The 22,966-nt window shown below is 41.5% G+C and overlaps 1 protein-coding gene across 1 annotated transcript in view; it reads right to left on the bottom strand.

The window, feature by feature from the left end:
• Positions 1-490: 490 nt before the first annotated feature.
• The window catches only part of rapgef5a (Rap guanine nucleotide exchange factor (GEF) 5a), a 42,591-nt gene continuing 20,115 nt past the window's right edge, over positions 491-22,966 (bottom strand). Inside the window, exons 9-26 of the mRNA XM_061742652.1 lie at positions 20,377-20,556; positions 13,777-13,922; positions 12,845-12,945; positions 9,255-9,333; positions 9,023-9,167; positions 6,664-6,755; positions 6,484-6,514; positions 6,269-6,347; positions 5,924-6,073; positions 5,572-5,669; positions 4,271-4,393; positions 3,429-3,607; positions 3,242-3,332; positions 3,109-3,159; positions 2,898-2,985; positions 2,726-2,790; positions 2,395-2,449; positions 491-1,692 (exon numbers count right to left, since the gene is read on the bottom strand). Of these exons, the coding sequence (XP_061598636.1) occupies positions 1,574-1,692; positions 2,395-2,449; positions 2,726-2,790; positions 2,898-2,985; positions 3,109-3,159; positions 3,242-3,332; positions 3,429-3,607; positions 4,271-4,393; positions 5,572-5,669; positions 5,924-6,073; positions 6,269-6,347; positions 6,484-6,514; positions 6,664-6,755; positions 9,023-9,167; positions 9,255-9,333; positions 12,845-12,945; positions 13,777-13,922; positions 20,377-20,556 (1,872 nt within the window). The 3' untranslated portion in view covers positions 491-1,573. The remainder of the gene's footprint in view (positions 1,693-2,394; positions 2,450-2,725; positions 2,791-2,897; positions 2,986-3,108; positions 3,160-3,241; positions 3,333-3,428; positions 3,608-4,270; positions 4,394-5,571; positions 5,670-5,923; positions 6,074-6,268; positions 6,348-6,483; positions 6,515-6,663; positions 6,756-9,022; positions 9,168-9,254; positions 9,334-12,844; positions 12,946-13,776; positions 13,923-20,376; positions 20,557-22,966) is intronic.

Here is a 22,966-nt window from a genome sequence, read left to right as displayed (position 1 = left end):
TTGCACTTTATCCCCAGTCTTCCTTGAACACCTATAACCATAACGCTCAGGAATATCACAGCAGAAATGTTTCAGGGAAGTTACAAGTATGAAACCAACAGACAAAAGCCAACAACATAATTATTCAATTAAAAAAAAATAAGAATAATGGTTATGTATCTTAATTTGTTTGCACCATCCTCACCATCAGAATTCTTAAATGATTCACCTCCTTCCTTGCAGCGTTTCCTTTCTGGCGTGGGCCGACTTGGATATTACAGTAAGTCTTAGTGGTTCCTGGCCGTTAAGTCGAGTTTTTTTAAAGAGTAATAGATAATGTGATTGATAACAACGGGTACAACTCCAGCAGGTTGATGGCATGATGAGAGAAGAGGTTGTTGTCCTTGTGCTTCCTTTCTTCTGTTGGTCCATGTGCTAGTCCTCAAAGTGTACGTAAGACCACTTCTGAGTGAAACATCTCTTCAGTTTGCAAGAATCGAGTATGATGTGGTGGAATAAAATCCTCCTGCTGTGTAGTAATTTGAATAAACTGCATTATATCAAAGTTTCTTCAAGGAATATAAAGAAAGAAAACCTGCTCTGTACTGGGACTGTGTTTTCATACCCTGAACTCAGTCAGTCATTATGTCAGAAAGCATCACTGTGAGAAGTGAGATTGGCTTTACATGACTGAGGACGAGACGTCATCGCGGGGCTCAGTCCACCAACTCAAATGCTGCGACTCCTAAACAAAGCAGGAGCTCTACGGTACGGCTGTGCTGCAGCGCTCAACGTGATGTTTGGCACTAAGAAGTGTTGAGGTCCACAGTTAGTAGAACGCATGATGATCAGTCTATTCACATTTAAGACATCATAGAGTGTAGTGCATGAGGAGTGTTTGGCTAAAAGTGGCTTGAAAAAAATAAAGGCAAGAATTGCTTGGCTTCTACTCACACTAAGATACCTTCAGCATGTAACCTGCACATACATGTATCAAAGTACAAATCCTTGTATGTGCTATGCAGGCGTTGTCATACTACACCATACACACCCTGCTGCAGATTTCCCTCAAATGACTGTAAAATGTTTGAATGTCAAAGTGTTTTTGTGTTTGAAATGATGATCAGGTTATCGGGTCCTTACTGACAATCACAGGATGACAAGATTGATAAACATTTAAGGAACATTTCACCTGATGGAGAACCTCATAAATAACCAAATAATGTTCACAAAAAACAAAATAAAAGGCATACTCAGTCCGACAGATACTGTACAAAATAATCACAGCCTCCTTGACTCTCCATCGAAGTTTGGCAAATCTCCATCTTACCGCTCAGATCCTGTTCGTGTGGAAAGGTCGCGTGTTTATAGAATCACAAACACGTGCTGAGTGTAAGAAAGCCTTTCCAGGACAGACAGAGAGCAGCTGAGTTTCATTATTGTCCAGCTGACGCCGCTGCTGCTTGTGTGATCTGGATGCAGTTGTTTGTGAGTGTGTGAGATTTTGCTGTACAAAGCGTCCGTGTCACAACACACACGTTGGCATTTCTGCGATGTGTCTAGTGCGTCCGTGAGAGCACATTTGTGAGCGTGCTTATGCACGCGGCTCCAGCTTGTGTGACAGTTCGAAGAGCGTCTGCTGATTGTCGATGATGTGCAGGCAGTGAACGCTCGCCCTCACCTCCGCACTGTCGACCCCAATCACCTCGTTGCCTAGGAGAAGGACAGAAAAACACATGCTTCAGTCAAGAAGATGTATTTTATGGGGGAAGCAACAACACATATCAATACAAGCAAACTGCACAACTGTGCAGTTATATGAATAAAAAAAAAACTGTCTGGAAATGGTTGCTTAGAAACTGTAAGAGAAACGAACTCTGTTGTAAGTACAATAAATCAACTGCAGATGGCGACATAGTCCACATAATACCCTGGTTTAAACACTTAAACTACATTTTTCCGTCTGGCTCTGCTGCTTTTGTGTCTTTCTCAAATGTTCCACTATTTTCACAAATCAAGGAAGACATTGACTGGAACAATTCAAAAGCATCTCCCAAAATCATTGAATTCACTGAAAATGTCAGTTCCACCAGAGGACAGGCATCACTTTGCACAGCCTTCAGATATTGTTAGACTGAGACTGGAGGCTTATTGCACAATTGTGGCCCTTGTTTAATGACTAACATGGTTGTATCTTTGGTTTCCACTTTCTTCTAACTCCTCTGCCCCGCAGCCTGTAACTGCACCACAGCCTGTAACTGCACCACAGCCTGTAACTGCACCGCAGCCTGTAACTGCACCACAGCCTGTAACTGCACCACAGCCTGTAACTGTCCTACAGCCTGTAACTGCACCACAGCCTGTAACTGCACCACAGCCTGTAACTGCACCGCAGAATCACAACTAATGACTTACCTGGGAAGTCGCTTTGACAGTGGCGAATCATTCTCACCGTGTCTGCGATCATATGCTGTTGGTTTGAGAAAAGACACGCTTCATCAGTGAGATACTAGATAATAGTCAAGATCTCATATTTTATCGATTTTATCATTTAGACTGAGGTAACAGCTATTTTAGCTAATAACTGCAGGTTCACCGTTAGTGATGAAGAACTGATATTGAAACAGCAGTTTTCACATATAGAGTAAACATTTTTCATGGCTCAACTCATTTGATGTTGCATTTAAATTGTACAAGCTGCAAACTCGAACACACTGAAAGGTTTTACAGAAGTGACTCGACTCACCAGCTTCTCAAAGTTGACCAGGTTGTCATGGAAGGTTTTATTTCCCTCATGAATAAAAGTGATATCTAAAACCAACAGATATGCATATTAAGGATTTATCCAGATATATCTTAGATATCTGTGTGTGTGTGTGTGTGTGTATCTGTGTGTGTGCGGAGGGTTTAAAATATACCTTTAAGCAGGAGCGGCATGAAAGGGATCTTGGGAGGTTTCATTCTTTTGAAGGCCTCTCTGTAGGCTTTGTGGTTGAGAGATGGATCCTAGAGAGAGAAAGAAATGAGGAAAAATGCAGTAAAAACCTGGATATGTTTTTAGGGATTTGATCATAAAATCATAAAGGAACACATTTTCATGTCAGCATGTACTCCGCTCCCTGTTCTCACCGTGATGAGCTCCAACTCTGAAAAAAGCTTCTTGAACTTCCCTGGACATTTCTGAAATGGAGGATATTTTTAGAACCGCATCTAAAATGCAAAACATGAATATGCATGAATGAACAGCAACTCAGAGCCTCACCTCCCATGTTTGATTGAGTCGACTGACAGAAGCCGTGTTAAGACCCATGATGATGGCAAACGCAGAGTTCAGATTTCTTTGGGCTTTACAGCTTTAAAAGGGGAAGAAATCAGATTAATGTGGAGAGAAGTCCTGACCGCACTTTCATTTCTTCTTTCACATGTTGTGTGTTTGTGCGTGTTCTTACTGAGCTGCAATCTTAATGAACTTCTTGAGCAGCTGCACCCTCTTGTTAAGGGACACACACATGAGCACCTCGGACATGACCCACTGCTGGACCTCGTTGCAGCGCTGGAGGAGGACTGAGAGCGCGGCTGTGTGGCTGGAGGCAGGAGTGCGGCTGAGGGTGTGATACACCAGCTCCTGCTGTATGTTGAAGGAGGGAGTGTCTCAAATCAGTTAAGCATCGTAATCGCTCATAGGTCTACATCTTTTAATTATGGACATGAATGTCAGTCATACTTGGTTTTGTATGATTTTTTTTATTTTCATTTCAAAAAGGACACACCTCCAAAAAAGGTAAACAGAAAACCGCAGCAACACACACAAAAGCCACTTTTCAATGGTGGTTTTGCAGCAGTGGCGTTCTCTTACTGCGCTGCCTTTTAGCAGCGTTTTACTGGGGATTGATAATACTCTCTTTGTGGTTTCAGCCTGTATTGTACAAGGTCTTCTGAAGTTCATTTTCACGTTACATAACAAAACGCCTTCATCTCTGGCGCACAAAGTCGTCTCCTTCCTGAGCGGTACGACAGCTGTGTCATAAAGAAAATGATTAAAAAAAAAAAAAAAGTCTACAATTATTCTGTTAAAAAAGATTTCAGGAATCCCAATTCACCTGAAACAAAAACGTTATCTCAACTTTAAAAAGAAAAACAAGTTAGTTTTAACCATTTTCAGGACATTTTCAACTCTTTTATTTAAATAGCTCAGCCCCTCCAAGATGTGCGATATAATGAGAATCCATTTATTTAAAAAGGTATGGACACACACCTAACCCTAACCCATGTCTGCACAGAGATGTCCTACCTCATGGATGGATTTGAAGAGGCTCCAATCCAGGTGTGTGAGTGCTGCTGCCACGTCCCAGGTGTTGATGCCCAAGAGCCGAACTGGCCTCTTGCTTAACTCGGCGCTGTCTGTTAAAGGAGGCTGCACACACATGCAAAACCCAAATTAAGATGGCGTACAAAAAGATAATGCATGCAAAAAAATAGAGCATGTACTCTACCTACGAGAAATGTATTATTTGGGAACAAATGATCACAACGATCTTGGATTTTCGAAAATCCCAGCCAATAGAGCTCCAGCTGTGATCCTGATGTCACTGCTTCTTTGTAGCTAAATTTATTTTCCTTCACAGCGTCTCCGATACACAATTATTGGTGAACTCAGTTCAGTGCGTTTGCCTGATGAATGAATAAAAAAATATTGTTTCTCAAATATATTTAAATTGAAACTGCAGCAAGAATACTAGAACATATCCTACATGTTTATATCTTATAGAGTTAGTGTGGAGTGGAAATATGTTTATGTCTTTATATAACTGCTGAATTACTATCTTTAGGTGGAGTGTTGTGCCTTTTTTCCAGACAAATACACTGATATCACAAATTAGGAGACATAACCAGATATTAAGAGTCTGGAATTCCTGACTAACCTCTTTAGATACGGGTTAGATTCGTCTTGCTGAGATTATTAAACAGAAGGCCTCCAACAGAAGAAACGTAGATTTGTATATGTAACAATAAATCCAAATGTAGAAACACAGTTTCAGGGCGAAGCAAAGCATATCTGGATGCAACCATGGACTTTGACTAAGTACAGCCTTATAACATACAAATAAAATGACAAAACCCCGCCAGAACATTACATCTCTTCCTGCTTACAAGTTGGATATCAGATTTTTCAAAGTAGTCCAACAGGAAGGATGAACTAGTTTGCAACCAACATCTTCTAATAGCAAGTTATTTAAGGAATAGCAGCTGAAGCTCCACTGACAGCACAGAACAACATATTTCCCAGAGATAACATCCACCCTATCCTCCACGCCAGGCAACAGCAGCATCATTCTGGCTCACAAGTTTTCTCTTTTACAGTATCAGAGTCTATAATCACCTGCCTGAAGTGTCACTCTAAGCATTTTCACGACCGATGTAACATAAGCTTGATACAGCACAGGGGGTTTCATCAACAGGATGAGACAGGACAAACACTTAAAATAATAGTTTGCTATACAGGTAATTGAGTCTTTAGAATCTACCAGCACTTGTGGAAAAAACATCAAATCTAAGGGTACAGAGTGATGGAAGCACAAATAGAAGACATACCAAGATCTCATTGAGGTCCCTGCGACAGGCCACAAGCTTCCCCTGTGGAGTTAGAGACTCTGAATACACACAGTCGCTGGGCTGCAACACCCGCCGCTCTGCAGAGACAAATACGTGAAGACAAGGAGCAACGATTACCAAACTGTGCTTAGTCTTACAGTCTAGGATGTATTTTTTATGTTTCCAGGGGCTATGAACTAGAAAAACAAGTCTATGTTAACTCAGACAGATATTCCAACAGATGTGGACAGCTATCAACGTCAAAGTATTTAACTTTATTGAAGGACATCCACTTGCTTCTGACTATCTGCAGACAAATCAGTGCGATTCAATCCTTCTTGCGATTGCGTACCTCCGGTGTGCGACACCACAGCGAGCACCATGTCTTCCTCGGCTCTGTCCATCTTAAGACCCACAATCCTCAGCAGCTGATGGGCCTCCAGTGCAGGGTGTGTGTGGACACTTAAGTAGGAGTCGGCACTCACATACACACAGCATATCACTAAAGAAATAAAATATTCACCACAAAATGAGAAAAATAATATTGCAATGCTTTAAATTGTACTAAAGGGCACATAGACGGAAAAAAAGGTCTAATCTTGAGTTAAATGCATGAGTAGATGACTGTGGGCAGCATTGGGGAGTGTGTAGTGTGTTGTGTAGAGTGTGTAGTGTTGCGTTTGTGTCTGTTACTTACCCTCTCGAGTCTCTGCCTGTGGACTGCGAGGCTGGAAACAGTTTTCTTTCAAACTCAACTGCTGATACATTTGTTTGCTCTGACAGAGACAAAACAGACGATACAAGAGGATAAAAAACTTGCATTGGATGTTGTTGGGCACTCACGGCATCTGGAGTATCTGTATCAGAACCTGATGTGCTCACTAAGTTTCAGTATATGTCACGAGGTCATACCTTCTGGTTTGGGGGACAGTCGTCCACCGTGCTGCAAGAAAGCAACACACAGAGATGAGAAGGGATATAACCACGCTAAATATTTCAAAGATAACGCATGAACAAAGCATTTAATATCTTCATAGAAAATCTCTTAGGAGTCACTTTTATTGTTTTTGGACAGAAATAAAAAGCACTTACTGTCTGCGGCGCAGGAGTTTTTGAAACTCCTTCAGGTCTTTTTCCAGCGTGGGAAACTCGTACAGATCTTCTAAAACACACCTGTACAAGGTCTAACAGGCACACACAGGAAAGATTAATTACATTTATGACATGCTGCCAATTTCTGTCTGCTCTTTAATCATGGTAAAATATTGATTTTACCCATTAAACTGATCATTATGCAGATTTTAGAACAATACATTTTGATCTTTGGTCAATACATCCTGATTAACACATTTATGTATCATAAATACATGTAAATCATTGCCAAGTATATAAATGATGTACGGATCATACAAGAGGAATTAAGAGATTCCTAATATCAGTACAGGTCAGGTTGATGACAGTTGTTTTCCGGGCCTGATACAGCTTTTATTCTGGCACAAGGCAGCTTTCTACTGCAGAGAAACGACAACTGATACGCTTTCTGCTCATTTTGTCTCTAAAAGGGCCAATTATCTGTGGGTAGAGGAAGCATGTTTATTCATATCTGTGACACAGAAAACAGTAATTTTGTAACAACCAAGCATAATGTTTTGGTATAAAATGGAATGGAGGAGAAATGGTTTGGTAATCTCCTATTACACTGCACTGTGCTCTGATTTAATGAATGTTTCCTTTTGGTTCCCTTTTTTATGATTTTAACCAATGTTTCTTTGGTTTGTTCTCAAATGTGTGACATTTTTTACTGCATGATTAATAGCTGTCACTCCAGGTACATCATAATTACAGTTGCAGAACAAACAAACATTGACAAATGCAAATCAAATTTGAATTCTCACACTAAAGCAGACATTTTTAAGTTTATTGATCCAAATAAGAGCCTTCTTTGCAGTTTAAACCTTTCATTAGATCAATTGCTTTCAGATCGTATTAGTCTTTTACATTGATATTCCTTCAAACAAAAGCCAACAATACTGTAGAAACTATAAAATCTGACACCTTGCGTCTTTTGTAAAGCTGTACTAGTGTCTGTTTTTATCCTCACTTGCAGCATTTTGCGTCTGCAAAAAAGGTGCAAATGAAAAAAGGTGAGCTCACAACTCCTCCACATTGTTGCAGACCAAGCCACTTTGCCTAGAATATCTTTTAAAAAGGCAGCTGTAGCATTAAATGCAGCACCCTGCTGATTAAATCAGGCTGAATGCCTTTAAAGAGAATGTCATCAGAACAGCAAGAGCAGGCACTCACTTTCCATCCTTAACCTCCATCTGCTGACATTGGTTGATAGTAGAAAGAATAGACACACAGTCACTTTTTAAATGTTTTTTCTTAAATGGATGACTAGGCACTTTTTGTCTACGTGTGTACCTGTGTGTGTGTGTGTGTGTGTGTGTGTGTGTGTGTGTGTGTGTTACACACATTCCTACGGACCTCTTTTGTTGTGTTCAATGACCTAACGTAGCTTCCAATCCCAATTCCCTTTTCATCCTTCTGTTACTAGGCAACTATCACCTGGGTTACACTCTCAATATGAGATTATGCCCTTGCCAACCCTACCAGTTTGGTTTCCATGACAACCAACCACTGAGTAACAGAGCTGTCATCTTACAGTGGGACTTATGACTGGTGACACATCCACATGAGTGTGTGGATGTGTGATCATCTTGTGTGTGCGTGTGCGTGCGTGCGTGCGTGTGTGTGTGTGTGAGTCCGTGTTGGTTCCCTCAATTTTGAGACGACTTAATCATCCCAGTATAATTCAGTCTACAAGGTGAAAACAAGGAGGAAAACAGTTTTTACAAGCAGGATATGTGGTGAAAAATGTGACATTGAGCAACTATAGAAGGCGTGCGCACCTCAATCCTCTCAGTACACCCCATTTTAGAACATTTTACTTTAACCATCACATTTATTTTCTTATTTCTCTCATGAAATAACATGTGACCACATATATTGAGCATACCCTTTCCTTTATGTGAGGATTTTTCAGAAAAGTCCAAGTTTTTTTTCCCCATCTGTTTATCAAAGGGATGAGATAAGTACATCAACAAGCTTCCCCCGTGGGAAATAGCTGCTCAGCTGAGCATGAGCACTGATTCAGCAAATGGTAAGCTCAAAGACAGACAGACAGACACACACACACACACACACACACACACACACACACACACACACACACACACACGATCCCTGTCCCTCTATATAAAATGATTTATGTCCATTCATGCAGAACTTGAGGACAACCACTTTCAAGAACAAGATGGATGAAGATAAATGAGTCCTGATCCTCCTCAACGATAAACGTGGATGGACATCAGAGGATGAAACTCACGCAGCTGAAGAATATATAAATATAAACATATTTCAGAGGTGAGAAAAATGGATACTGGCATACCTTCATGAAGCTCCTGATGTGCTCCTCTTCCTTCAGGAAGTCCTTGTAAAGCCTGCTCCAGTGGGACACCAGCTGCAGTACCTTACGCTTCCTGAAGAGGGCGTCTTTGCCCTCTTCCTGGCCTCTGCAGCGGGCGCTGCTATAGGTGGCTGCGGTCAAGGAGACAACAGTCTGAAAGTCTGAAAGCTACGAAATGCGTGTTTAAATTTGTGTTTGCATGTCGTAAGGATATTGTCCAAGCAGTGCTTGACAGAGGTCATGAGTGGACATGAAGACCAAGTAGGTCAACAGGAAGTCATCTAGCAGCATTTCTGTAGAAAAGAAAAAAAAAAGATTTGTTTCAGACTGATTTACTTCAATAATCCTTCAAAACACACATTAACTTTGAAAACAAAATACTTGATTATAGATACTGATATAGAAACAATGAGTTTAAGAGTAAACCACCAAGCTCAAGCTTACAGTCCTATTTATTAAAGCAGCTTTAAATCACTTGTAAAGGCAGACAGAGACAATTTCCCAACTCTGCACATTCTGTGCTTTTTATTTTATGGCATGGACTTTTTCTGTTGTGCTTTCGGAGCTATTTTAAAGTGAAAAAAAGCTACAAAAAAAAAACTACTTTGAGACTAGTTGATGAATATAGTGAAAGGTTTTATAGCTAATGGACTCAATATTTCCTGATGAGAAAAAAAAAAACTGAAAGAAGTGAAAAACAGATTGGAATTCATTTAGAGACAAGAAAACACACATTATCACGATTATGCCATTCTAATTTTGCTGGGTTTGACCACTGTTCAGTGCTGGTCTTCTATTCTTCCACTCACTGCATGTTTACATGTTTAAAATCTCCTCCACTACAGGAAACAAGAATAACCAGTCTGCAACCGACATGCTGAAAAGTGTTGATTTTGATAAAAGGCCTGGATGCTGCAATGAGGCAAAGCCTTCTCATTTCTTTTGCTGGTTGTAAAAATACATGGAAAACCTTCACCACATCTGAAAGGGGAGCTGTAACTACATCCCGCCCAAGACTAAATGTCAACTCCCAGAAGGATCAAATGTCCACCACTGATGTGTTATCATGCAACACATGCATGTTTGGAGACTTGGGGATTGTTAGGACTCAAAATAAAGTGACTTTATTAAACTCAAAAGTTATTATATGGTTGCTCAAAAAAAAAATCTGCTGCTCCTTCATTATTACCCACTGGGCCATAGATGCTCAGGACAAGAAACTTAAGCAATGTAAAGTGTCATTGTGACCCCTTGGTTTCCTTAACCTTTGCAAGGCGCTCAGGCTCAGGTCAAAATGACCCAAGCCTGAGCGAAGGCCTTCAGTTCCCTCAGAGGGCTTTCCTTACCATTAGCACCTTGCAAGGGTTAAACACATAACTTTTTTTCAATTGAAATGTGTATTTATTTATATTATACATATATACATAAACATACATACATACCAACACATATTGGATCATAACAGAATTGGCCTCGAGTCTAACTTGTTTACTTTCTCTGCATCATTTCAGAGACTACTTTTGCAGCAAGTTGCTGTTATACAAATAAAATAACCTGCAATAAAAAGATGAACTAAAATCAAATGATACACTAAAACCACATCAAGGGTGCAGCGGAGCAGGTTATTGTACAAGTCACACAGCAAGAATGTGTGTACGAGCGTGTATACACGACACTCGGCAGGTTGTTATTAGGTAAAAATCAAGTATAAACAGCCCTTGTGGCAGATGGGCAATGAGCCATTGTTGGTGTGAGATAGCACCATTTGCACGTGTGTGTGTGTGTGTGTGTCTGCGGTGTCAAACTGTTTCTGTTTTCTTTGGAAAAATTACTGACCCACATATGGCTTTTGTAACGCAGAGAGCGAAGAAATCAATAATAGAAGGCTGAGCATAGGCCAGGGTATTAATATTTGATCAACTATCTTCCCTTTATAAATAAAACCACAACCTTCAGGAGATCTTTTTTTTCGCAGCAGGTCTGACTGAGCTCGTCCCTTTTTTTTAAACCCTGTTGATTTACTTCATAGACTTTTTTTCGGAGGTCTTTTCTGTTCACATATAGAGCTCCGTCCTGCGCAGACTTCCTGCTCTCCATTTCCCCTTCTTACTCCCTCCTTCCCAACTGTTCACGTCTGCCCTCCACCCCCGCCCCACCCCCATACCCTGGTTATTCATTTTCTCCTTCTTGCCGATTGCATTTCCCCCCCCACTACTTCTCTCCTCCCACGCTCGCTCTCAGCTCAGCGTGATGATAAATATCCATTTTCATCTTCAACATATGCCCCTCTGTGTTTGCCCACTGGCACACACAAATTCAAACACATGCACTGCGGTACACACACACACACACACGTGCGCGCGCACAGTACGCTTATGAATAACTCATTCAGTTCTGACCTTGGGGACTTTATCTGTTTCGAGACAGAAAGGAGGAGGAAAATAAAGGAGAAAATGTGTGTGTGCTGAACTAATCACCGCAACCTGCTGCTGTCTGATCTGGTGTGTGTTTGTATTTCATGTGTATGTGGAAAGAGTGTTTCGGGTAATTGGTCCCTCTCCATAGAGGGGTATTTGAGCTTGTTCAACACGCTCCACGAGCGAGCCCACTGGTGCACAGCACCACCCCAGAGGGGTCAATGCACACACTTGTATTCACGAAACACTGTATATGTGCACACTTCCTCAGGCTGCCCAGATTAAACGACAAACACACAAACAAATGCAAATGCACGGGGCAGCTAAACATGCTCACAGCCTGAGCAGCCATTCTCCCGTCTCTCCCTCCACTCCTTTACTCTCCTCACTGAATAAATATCAGGCGGACTTTCTCCACAAAGACCATCTCAGTTCTCTCCCACATTTATCTCTCACTCTTTCTGCCTTTGCTTCCTGCAATTCAGTGAGATGGCTCGCTGCGGACCGCTGGGAGCTGGTGGAGCTGAGGCTGGAGTTAGCGTATAAAGGCTCCTTGTCTTTAAACGGTGCAAAGAGGCAGGACTTTTATCAAGTAAAAAGTTGTGCCTCCAATGTCCTAGAGTGATACAAATACTTCTTAGGTGAACTTAGGCTGCAGGATGTTACTGATGCTCGTGAATGTAAATACAAGAAAAAAACAACCATCTTGTATTTTCAATAACATCCATTTTTCTTTTGATTTGTATGAAAGTGATACAAAAATAAAAATAAAAAAAATGGTGTCAATAGTAAAAAAAATCTTTAGTAATAAGCAAAACATAACTAAACTTACTGGACTACCATAAAATAAATTAGAAGACGAGAAATCCCAGGAGCACCCGGAGGCAGCGATTTCACAACCTCATTAGAGCATTTGAAGTCTTGAATGCTCCTCCCATTTACAGGCAATAACATGGCTGAGTGAATGCACCTGAAATTGGTGTGAGGATTGACACACAGCTACATTTATACACACACTCGCTGAACATTTCTGAAAACACTTGCATGCCTCCTGGCTTTGTTGCAACTTGTGCAGCACCAGACTAAAATTCCTTCAGGGGGAGGTGCGGTTCTTTGTTCATTTGACAAAACAAAGCCGGTGCAGAGTATGTGATCAGTGTGGTTTGTTTGTTTGTTAGCCTTCAGTTGTTTTATTTAAGCACCGTCACTTGCAAACTTAGAAAAAAAATAACAGAGTTTTGTTTTATTCCAACGCCTTGTGTCTATGTTTCTACTGTATGTGTCTTTTTAACGGACACGCTCATACATTTATGTGTGTATTTAGACGTCCTCAAAACAGGTGAGTCTGCGCGCAACGCCATGTGTTCATGTGTGTCTTCAATCTTACCGCTCTCCCTGTTCTCGGACGCTCCCCTCTGGTCATCCAGCCGCAGGTCACTAAGCAGATGCTCCAAGATCTTAAGCGGTGTTCCAGATACCACCACGTACCTGTAAGATGAAGAGTTCCAGTCTTCCTCACTAGTACCAGTATACCAAGTGCAGCCGCTTCCTTCGCTCCATCCACTATCCCTCTCCTCCTCGTCCCCATCGTCATCATCAATGTAGCGTAAATGGGGAACATCAAATGTGCAGACGGCTGAATTTCTACCATCTTCATCCTCACTGCTACTCTCATCGTCGTCATCATCTAGATCCTCCTCTGCCTCCACCAGTGTAGCTTGCTCCGAGGCCATGTATATGATCAGCCCTTCTGCAGCACTTTTCATACCCAGAAATATGGTTGGTCTGTGGGGTACGCCACCTCGCTGTCTGCCCCTGTCCGCTACGAGCTCTAAAGACAAAGACGGTGTCTGACAGCTCATACAGTAACACATAAGGGCGAGCTGAATGCTACGAGAGATGCTACAACCTGTATGAAAACGTACAAACCACTTAACCTGCCTCTCAGTGACACTCCCTGCTTCATGCCTCAGGTCTTGGCAGGCACTGACTTAAGTACACATAGAAAAACTCTGAACACAAACAGCATTCAACACTAAAGTCTTGGTGTCATCTTTTTTCCCCTTTAGCTGAATACAAAAAGCCATTCTTTCCTTCCTGCTGCTCTGCCAGAGGCTAAAGCATATATTATCTTAGACACACAAATACAATGCCAGTAGCACTGCTGGTATTTTGCTTGTGTACAGCAGAGTGCATTGCTGCAACTTAAGATCCCAAATTAGAGACATAAACCGGGAGGAAGGAGAGCTATCATTATTTCTTTTCTTTTGCTACAGTTAGATTTGAGAGGGCTTTCATTATCAAGGAGGAGGAACTGACCTCTTGTTGCCTTCGTCCTCTCTGGACCCGCCCCCTGACGACGTAGGTGAGGGCCGGTCTGAGGGTGACGTCAGTGATGATGTTACCCTCTGCAACACCAATACGTCTCGCCCTCTCTCCTTAAGGCAAACCCTCCCCACCGCCTCCTGAAAGAAAGAAAAAAATAATAAGAGAGAGAGAAAAAGTCACAAAGCGGAGCAAGGACGAAAGTGCCGGGAGGAAATCCGAGGAATGAAGAGGAGGCTTGTTTAGTCAGTCAGTCAGAACACACTACAAAACAGGTATGATGCAAACCCTGCATCCGCTTTCAAACAATGCACTTCCTTCTTCTGCCCTCAGGTCTTTGTGTCCAGATTGTGAACATTCACTTCCACAGAGCAGAGTTCAATCTGAGAGCATAGAAAAGTTACAGATTGTGTCACCACCGGATTCTTGTGTCCACCAGAGAGCACTCAGATTTTCAGATCCATTTCAATATTATTCAAAGTACCAGAGGGGCTACAGTCAATACCGGGGCACACACTGGGTAGCTCGCCAGTCTATAGAGACCAACCACACAAAGAATCATACCGGATGAGCACTCAAAACTGCTTCAATGGAAAATGTATTCACGTAGTTTTCATATATGTGAAATAATAAAATGAGACGAGATGTCTCTCATTAAAAGGAAAACTGTTAAGAGGCGCACAAGCACAATAAATTGCAGTAAATATGTCAGTATGTGAATTGCAAAATTTCTTTTGATAAGTGTAACAGATTTGTCCCTTATTCAGTTACTGTATAGTAGTTATTGCAACGATAAGAAGAAGAATAATGACACAGCCCTTATTTGGTTCTATCAAATGTAAATATTAGATTACTCGTCTTGAAAAGCCATGATGTCAGGTAATAAATCACAATGTGAGCAATATGGGCTGACTCTGAAATATCTTCTTCCAAAAATGAGTAGAAAATTGATATGTGACCCTGACACACACATGAGCAGGGAAGGACAATGAGAAAGAAACTGCCCGAGGAAAGATAAAAAAGAGCAGCGGAGGGAGGAAGATGAGGATACGGTAGCAGGAGCGGCCATAAAGAAGCATGTTCCTCCTCCAGACTTCACAGTCCGTGTCACAACCACAACATCTGAGCAGCAATCACAACTGACACACAGCTCTTATTATAGAGGTGTGTGTCAGTTGAGTTTTCCTCGGTCTAAGCATCAACATCACAGCTACATATGAAGAAAGTACTAAAAATTGAAGAAAAGTGAATTGTTTTAATTGCAAAGTTGTGAATGAAATAACAATGCACTTTTTTTTTTAAAAAGAAAAAAAAAAGGATTTTAAGGAGCACCCAGACACTTTCATGACAATCAAAAAACAACAGCAACAACAACAAAGAGGCAGACACTGACAAGCAAACACTCAAAGAAAAACAGAGACGTCGTCTACACGCGATGCTGAGAGATAGAAGGTGGGATACCAAGTGGGTCAGACTAAACATACGCTGCCAGTACTCTGTGTTTATAAATGTGCCCTAATGACTCACTCTGCTGGAGTAAAATACAGATGCTAAGCAGCAACCACTTCCTCCCCCTCGGGGGTGATGCTGAATACATGATATATGATGCTTTTGCAATTCTAAGAGCTATTTAGGTTCAGTTTCATCAATGAAACAAACATCAGATCTAAGCGATGGGTTGTTTTCAGGGTCAGTACATATTAGTAATAAAGGAAACTGATGAGCTTTACTTTTTTTTTTTACTTTTACTCACGTACGAGCGTACTGTGCGCTGCAGCAGCTGTAGCTGTGGCCTGTTAATCTTAAAATGGGGCCGACTCTGTTACGTTAGCTGACGGAGGTTGCTGATTAAGCCATCAAGTAATCAGAAAAAAAGTGCTGTAAGGGCTAGAAAATAATTCACTGAGTGTTTCTGAATTGTAACAGGAGCATGTATGCTTAAAGATGTTTTAAAAAAAAAAAAGACTGCATGTGTTTAAAAAGCTGACATGTGTCTTCTGGACTGGACTAGTTTGGATCTCTGGTGGACATTGGATTTTTCTCCAATGACTTGACTTGGATTGGACGTTTTGTGACTCAAAAGACGCTCAAGGTTCCCATAAACAGCAGTAATAGTCAAATTATAATGTGTTGAGTGGAGTAGGACCCAAAACAGGGAGAGTGAAATGGCTGGAGTTTCAAAACAGAAAATAACTTTATATTACAAAAGAGAAAGGCAAAGAGGCTGGATGGCAAAACGGATGGGATGGCAAAAAAGACAGACAAAACAGTATGACTAGGGGAAAAACAAGATATACAGTATACTGACACAATCATAGGGGTTGATGAGACACGGGTGCAAATGATCAGGCAGGACTGTATGGGGCTAGAACAGTCTCATAATTCACAAATACACACGCCGATCCACAAATGCACAGGACAAAATTCACAAATGCACAGAACAATTCACACTTGCGTAGGACAAGATACACAAATGTATTTTTGATGCACACACAAATATAACCTGATTTACAAATGTTTTTTTTTTAATCAGTGAGCTGCGCTGGATTTGCGTGTGACTTTTGAGACTCCCCTGACGTGATTCCATCCACAAATACGTTTTTTTTTTTTTTTTTACACGGAAGGATCTGCAACCAATCAGATGTCTTCCTTTGTTTCAGCCAATCATAAGAGCGCACCCCACGTGGGGGACGATTTACTCGTAAACCTATCCGATTAAAGGGCCGGATACACCTGCTGTTTGAACTGCGTTTGCGTCGTTCGCTTAGAAAAGTGATTCAATATTTCGAGTTGGTGGAGTAAAGATAAATAAACAAGACAGCAACACGGATGGAGAGGAGATCACTGCTCTGCTTTTCTTGTGATCTCGGTAAAGAAAACAGCGCGGTCGGAGATGGTTTGTCGGGCCGTTCAACCAGCCTTGAGATGTATGAACATGCTCATTTGAAAGAACATATACCACCACCAAATGCAGTGATGAGTCTTATCATTGGAAAATTTAGTCCCTGGGTTTGGCAGGGATGCAGCCTCCAAGTAATAGCATATTAAACCCGTTGACCTAATAATCTTAATGCAGCGCCTTGCACCAGGTAGACAAACTCCTCTAATGCTGCAGCTGATGGCCTTTCTAAGCATCGTTGTATGCACAGGGTCATGCTCTGGATGCTCTGAGACCAGCAACTAATATTCTGGGCTCTGTCAAGTTGGTTGGTGCCTTCAACAGTACTTTCCAATGATTGCCAGTTCTTTATGTAAAAAGTCAGAATCAAAACACAAAGCTGGAACTTGTAAGTAGTGAGATACAATTTAAATAGATGTGAAACTACATTGAATTAATTACATTCTGGACTAGCACCAAGGTCACACCCACCCCCGATGTGATTGCCCGATAATGCACTTCCTCAGTGGTCAAAACAAGGACATTAAATCAGACCACTTCATCTACTACAAACACCAACATTTATCATAGGTCTCACTCCTCTAAGAGCAATAACTTTTGCTGTATTTTCACACGATCAGATATCTAACAAAGAAAGATACAGAAATAAAGAGGACATTATGTAACTATGGAACAACTGCTGTGAAACAAAGGAAGAGAAAAATGTTGTTCTTCTGACGAAGAAAAAACTGTTTATCTTCCCACCAACGCTCAAACTCTTTACATCAATGCCAAGAAAAACAACTCCGAGCTAAGTTTAGAGAAAGGCTGCGGTAAAACCTGAACATACACACAACGCTCGAGATGAAGAAGCTTCAAGGAAATGACTAAAAGTGACACAGGCATCACTATTGTGCATGTGCATCTGATGCATTTACACAAATAATCCTTATAGAAAAGCAAGCCTTTAAAAAAACATTACTTTAGCCTCAGAAAGTCCTAAAACCAAGGAAAATAAAAATACACGATTCTTGATTTCAGCGGAATGACCACAGTTACGTAAAGAAGAATGAGTAAAGAAAGCAAATGACTGAGGTTGAAAATTAGATTACATAGAAGAAAGTGGGAGAAAAAAAGAGCAGTGGGTGACTGATACAAAAAAACATTTACCTTACAGTCACCTGTTATGAGTTTAAACTCTGTAAATTTGACTAAAATGAGGAGCAAAGGGGGGATTTTTTTGCTGAGGCATTGAAAAAAAAAAGTGCAAAAAAACGACGTTCATATTTTTTTCATTTGTGGACAAATACTTGCTTGCAGCCTGGAAGTCCGTCCGCTTCCTCAAATTTCTCTCAACCTTCCTCCCTTCACAAATTTTCTTTTTTTCCCCACATCTGTCCCTCAGTGGCCAGACTTTATGCTCGAGAAGTTTGACATTTTAAAACAGAAAAGGGTGACCAAAGGAGATTTCTTTGCTGCAGTAACAGTCAAATGACAAACAATTTAAAGAGCTTTGCTGTATGTTTGTTTGATGCAGCATCTGTTCAGTATTGCACAAAAATCAGCATGAGAGGCAGTAATGCTTGGCTTGATATCTGACAACGTAGCTTGTTCTGTCGTGTTTCTTTCCCTATCGCGCGCACACACACACGCACACACACACACACACACACACACAAAGTTATATAACATTTTTCAGAGAAAAGGTGGATTTCATGGAACGCCTAAAGGAAGCTCTTTCTGCCCTTTTCCTCTTCCTACCAGTGTGTGTGTGTGTGTGTGTTTGCAGCTCAGCCATCAGTGACCAGCCCATATCTGTGCTGTTGGCCCTAATTCCAGGAAATAATGGATAAGAAAATGAAAACACAATCCTTTTAGGTCGGCAGCTAACGAGTGTGTGCACAAGGGTTTGATGCATGGCAATACTCATACCGAAAAAGTAACACAGGCTAAGCAAAAAGCATTCCTGCACATATGCATGTGTGCTTTTACATTGTATAATCCCTTGTGCAGGACAAACTCTTCAAAACTACAATGGCTGAATCAGACAAGCAAGAACACGTGCAAATCAGAAGTGACTGGAAGGCAGGGAAGCACTCGCTACTCTCTGATACACAAGTTACATCACTATGGAAACAGCTCACATCAGTTTGTCATACCTCATTCGTCAAAATAAAACTAAAGGGAGAAAAAAAAAATCACTATGGAAACCCGGTAAAAAAAAAAAGAGTGGTCACTGTCCTGAATAGAGCTGCTTGATTGGTTTTGGTTTCTGCTATTATCGGTAGCCTGGGATAACACTTACTCAGTGATTCTGCTTTAGCTTCTTAAGGAAAGAAAGTCTTTTGCACATCTCCATCAAAACTTACAACTGCATCTTTGTCATATATTATTACCACCTGATTAATTGTATTGTTGCACTGTTAAGCTTTCACTCAGCATCACCTCATGTTTCAAGCCAAACATTAAAGTCTTATAAAATTTCAAATAATTGAAATAAAAAGAACAGTTGTAGCATATCTCTCCTTCAGCAGATATGTGATGAAGCAATGTGATGCTCTCAGTCACACCAGTCGCTTGATTTTTTTGCATTTGCACAGGAGAAATTTTCTTTAAAGCTTCATAATTTCTAAGCACTCAGAACAGAAACACGAGATTTTCTTGCATATCAATTTGAGCACATTTGCAATTCAGGCTAGAACGTGTGGGTTTGGAAACTTGATTTGAACCAGTGCAGTATTTCAGTATTCTCATTGCCTCTGTTTTGCTGGTTGTACAAAAATACTTTCAGGACAGAAACTACTGGAAAACTGGAGGATTTAGATGTTTATTCACAATCAATAGCTAATCTCTGACACGTAGTGAATGATTATTATAAGGCATTGTATTGATACTGTTTTGAATCTTTGAATGCATGAATGTGAGTGAATCTATGTACGCTTTTTGCAACCACAACCCCCCCCAGCTGGGCTTCGGATAAACTGGCCAAGCTCATAAGTCATACAGCAGATCTTACAAACATGCACATCGTGATGTAGGAGGAAATCAGACTGCATTTGCTTTGCTTCCTGCCCTCAGGTGGACTGTAGAGCGGGATTATACAGTACAGTGCTTCACTAACACCGTGCTCATTATGAGCACACACTGAGTCAGCCTGCCACGGTGTCTGCAGTGCATGAGCTTTCACATGAAAAAAAAGTCTTGCAAATGATTATAAGCTGTAACCAGCAAACTGAACTCTGAGATCACACTGAACTGAGCCATTATTAACACCCCACATTAGAGGACCCAGCGTAGAAAAGTGCTGGTTGTTTAATGTAAAGTTATCTGAATGAAGTCTAACTGTGCATCTGCAATTAAGAGTTTTAGCTTGTGTGTAACTTCATGCAAAGATGTGTCTTTATGTTCATAAGAACAGTTAGGCTGAAAACGTTTTCGTCTCAAAGATTAACGGAAGCGCCAACAATGACGATCCCCGACCTGAGTCCATGAGTAAGGCTGACCTGAAGTGTGTGTGTGAGCTTAAAAGTGGTGGCAGGGATGACAACATTTACCACATGACGCACTTCACTGTCCACTCACGCTAACCATTCAGCTGCAACTCACTCTTGCTGATTACATGTTTGACAGAAGATCATCATCCGGCCAGAAGACACACCGTAGGGTGATAAAGGCATTTTGTGAGACCAAAGCCACAAAAAACAGACTGTACTAACCGCTTGGTTCCTGTCAGGTAGACGGTAGTTGTGATTCTGCAGCAGCCGACAGCCATCCTTGGCCAGCCGCTGGACCGCTTCCAGACCCAGGCGGCTGGTGAGCTCCTCGCGGCCGCATACGGTTCCCATCCCAACGCTGCCGCCGTCACCGCCGTCTCGCAACGCGCACATCCCACCCAGCTGCAACACAGGAGGGATGAAGACATATCTCAAGCCGCAGTCCCAAGACATGCTCGAAACACTCAGAGTAGGTTTGAGGATCGGAGGTCACGGCAGTTCAACGCGTTTGTCCAAAGGAGAGATGGAACCAGTTGGAACATAATCAAGAAAATGATGCAATAACAAGTTTCCTCTTCAAGTCCATGTGAGGACAACGAGAAGAAATGGTAATCCTGGGTGTTTTACTGTTATCTCGTTCTACCCGTTATTCTCCCTTGTCTCTACTTGTTTCCATCTATTAGAGAGTGTAATTCCTTTTATCTGTTGCACCTCTCTCTTTGCACCAGTCTGGCTGCTCTGTGTCAGAGGATCTGGTGGAGAACGAGTGAGTGTGTGTGTGTGATTAGTAGTATAAGTGGGCGGGAGTGGGTGTCTGTGAGAAGCAAGTGCGTTAGGGTGTGTGTGTGTGTGTTGCGTTTGTCTCCTCCTTAGTTGGGACTTAATCCCATTGAGGTAGAGGTAGTTACGTCCTAACAAGGAAACACAAACACAAAGAAGCAGAAAAAATATTTGATTAAAAGAGTTAGGGATAGTTAAGAACCAAATGGTTTTATTCTGAAAAAGTGTGCATGTTCTCCCTTGGGTGCAGCTACATCGATGGTTATCGCCAGTGGCGGGGAACCTGCTGTGTTTATTTTCCTTGGAAAAGAGACAGAGAGGGTTGTTTCACTTGGCTGAGATGTGGGCAACCCTTCCTGTGGGCTCAACTATCCCACGGTACCCTGCTCCAACTGAAGGTAATACACACACACACACACACACACACACACACACACACACACACACACACACACACACACACACACACACACACACACACACACACACACACACACACACACACACACACACACACACACACACACACACACACACACACACACACACACACACACACACACACACACACACACACACACACACACACACAGAACATTATTCATCTTGTTTACTAAGAAAACACCCCCCCAAATGACAACTCTTATCTTGCAGAATAGCCACACACACACACACACACACACACAGACATATCACAGCCACCGTCCCGTGTCCCTTGCAGTTTCCTGTAAACCTGCTGTCTGCTTCCTGTCCTGGACACAGAACCCACCAAGATAAACCTGGCTGGTCTGTGTGCGTTTACATCATGTTTCTCCATGTGTCCCCTTTTCTCTTCATCTTATATCCTCCATGTTTCTTTGATCCTCACATGCCTAAATCTGCAGTAGGCTGTCAGATAAACTAGCACAGACTCCAGTTCATTTCAAATGCTTTTGAATTAGCAAAGTATATGATTTGTCTTCTTTCTTCATGCACATAAGCTTTGGACTTTAATGCATTGTCCTTGACACTTACTATAGAGGCATGTTTTTTGTCAGTCTTATTTATTTAAAAATAATAATAAAATCAATCAATAAATCAGATAGACCTAATACTCATGCAACCACTGCACTCAGCAACGGTTATCAAGCCTCCCAGAAGGATTGGTGGATCAATCTGATGACCAGCTCTCATGCAACTCGGCTGTGGCACGAAGCTGATGTAGCAAAGCTGGAGCATCGGTGATCCCCTATTATAAAGAAATGCCTTTGTTCATCAGCAGTAGCTTGAAAGTGATTTCAATTATGCGTCTCACCTGACTCTGACTTGCCTTTGCACACTGACAACAAAAGCTGGTACTGTGAACGTGACCCAAGACCCTAAACCAGCCAAACTCAACACTGTGCTATGTCTTAACCTACTTTACTTAGTTTTCTCTTTCTACCATCAAAAGTACAACCACTAACACTGCCGTTAAGAAGTTTGGGGTTTTGACAATGCCTGACTTTGTCTTCATCCCCCAGCCCGACCACTGAAGCTGGCTGGTTAAGGGGTGACCTAGGGATAGCGCAAGTCAGTTTAAGGGAAATCTGCGTTTAAGTAGGTTTTTAAGGATTTATTTTATCTTTCAGTTTAACTTTATCACCTTTTCCTGTGTTTCAATTACACAACATGCAAAGTGGTGATATAAATAGCACTGAATATGTATTTATAAATAAAAGGTTCTCTTTGTGCCATGTTCCTCCTCATTTAATTTCTGAAAATGAATAATTGATGGAGAGAAAGATGTTTTGACAGTACGGATATGGGTTGAGAGCCCGAACAGGCTGCTCTGTGCACTCTTCCTACCCTATCTCCTATGTTCAGCCATGTGTGTACCACCCACATACATGAAGCTGGCACTCAGTGACCTTTAACAAAGACCAAAGTAGACACAGGCAGTAAATCATCTGTTATTCTGGATTGTGCAACTGGCATGCAATCGGTCTTCTGAGGTGATCCGGTTATATTTTAATTGGCCAGCAATATTACGACTGATCCACTTCCTGTCCCC

The sequence above is a fragment of the Cololabis saira genome, chromosome 15 (assembly GCF_033807715.1).
Source record: "Cololabis saira isolate AMF1-May2022 chromosome 15, fColSai1.1, whole genome shotgun sequence".
NCBI lineage: Eukaryota > Metazoa > Chordata > Actinopteri > Beloniformes > Belonidae > Cololabis > Cololabis saira.
Note: the sequence above shows the minus strand (reverse complement) of the source record. Positions and strands in the feature narration are given on the sequence as shown.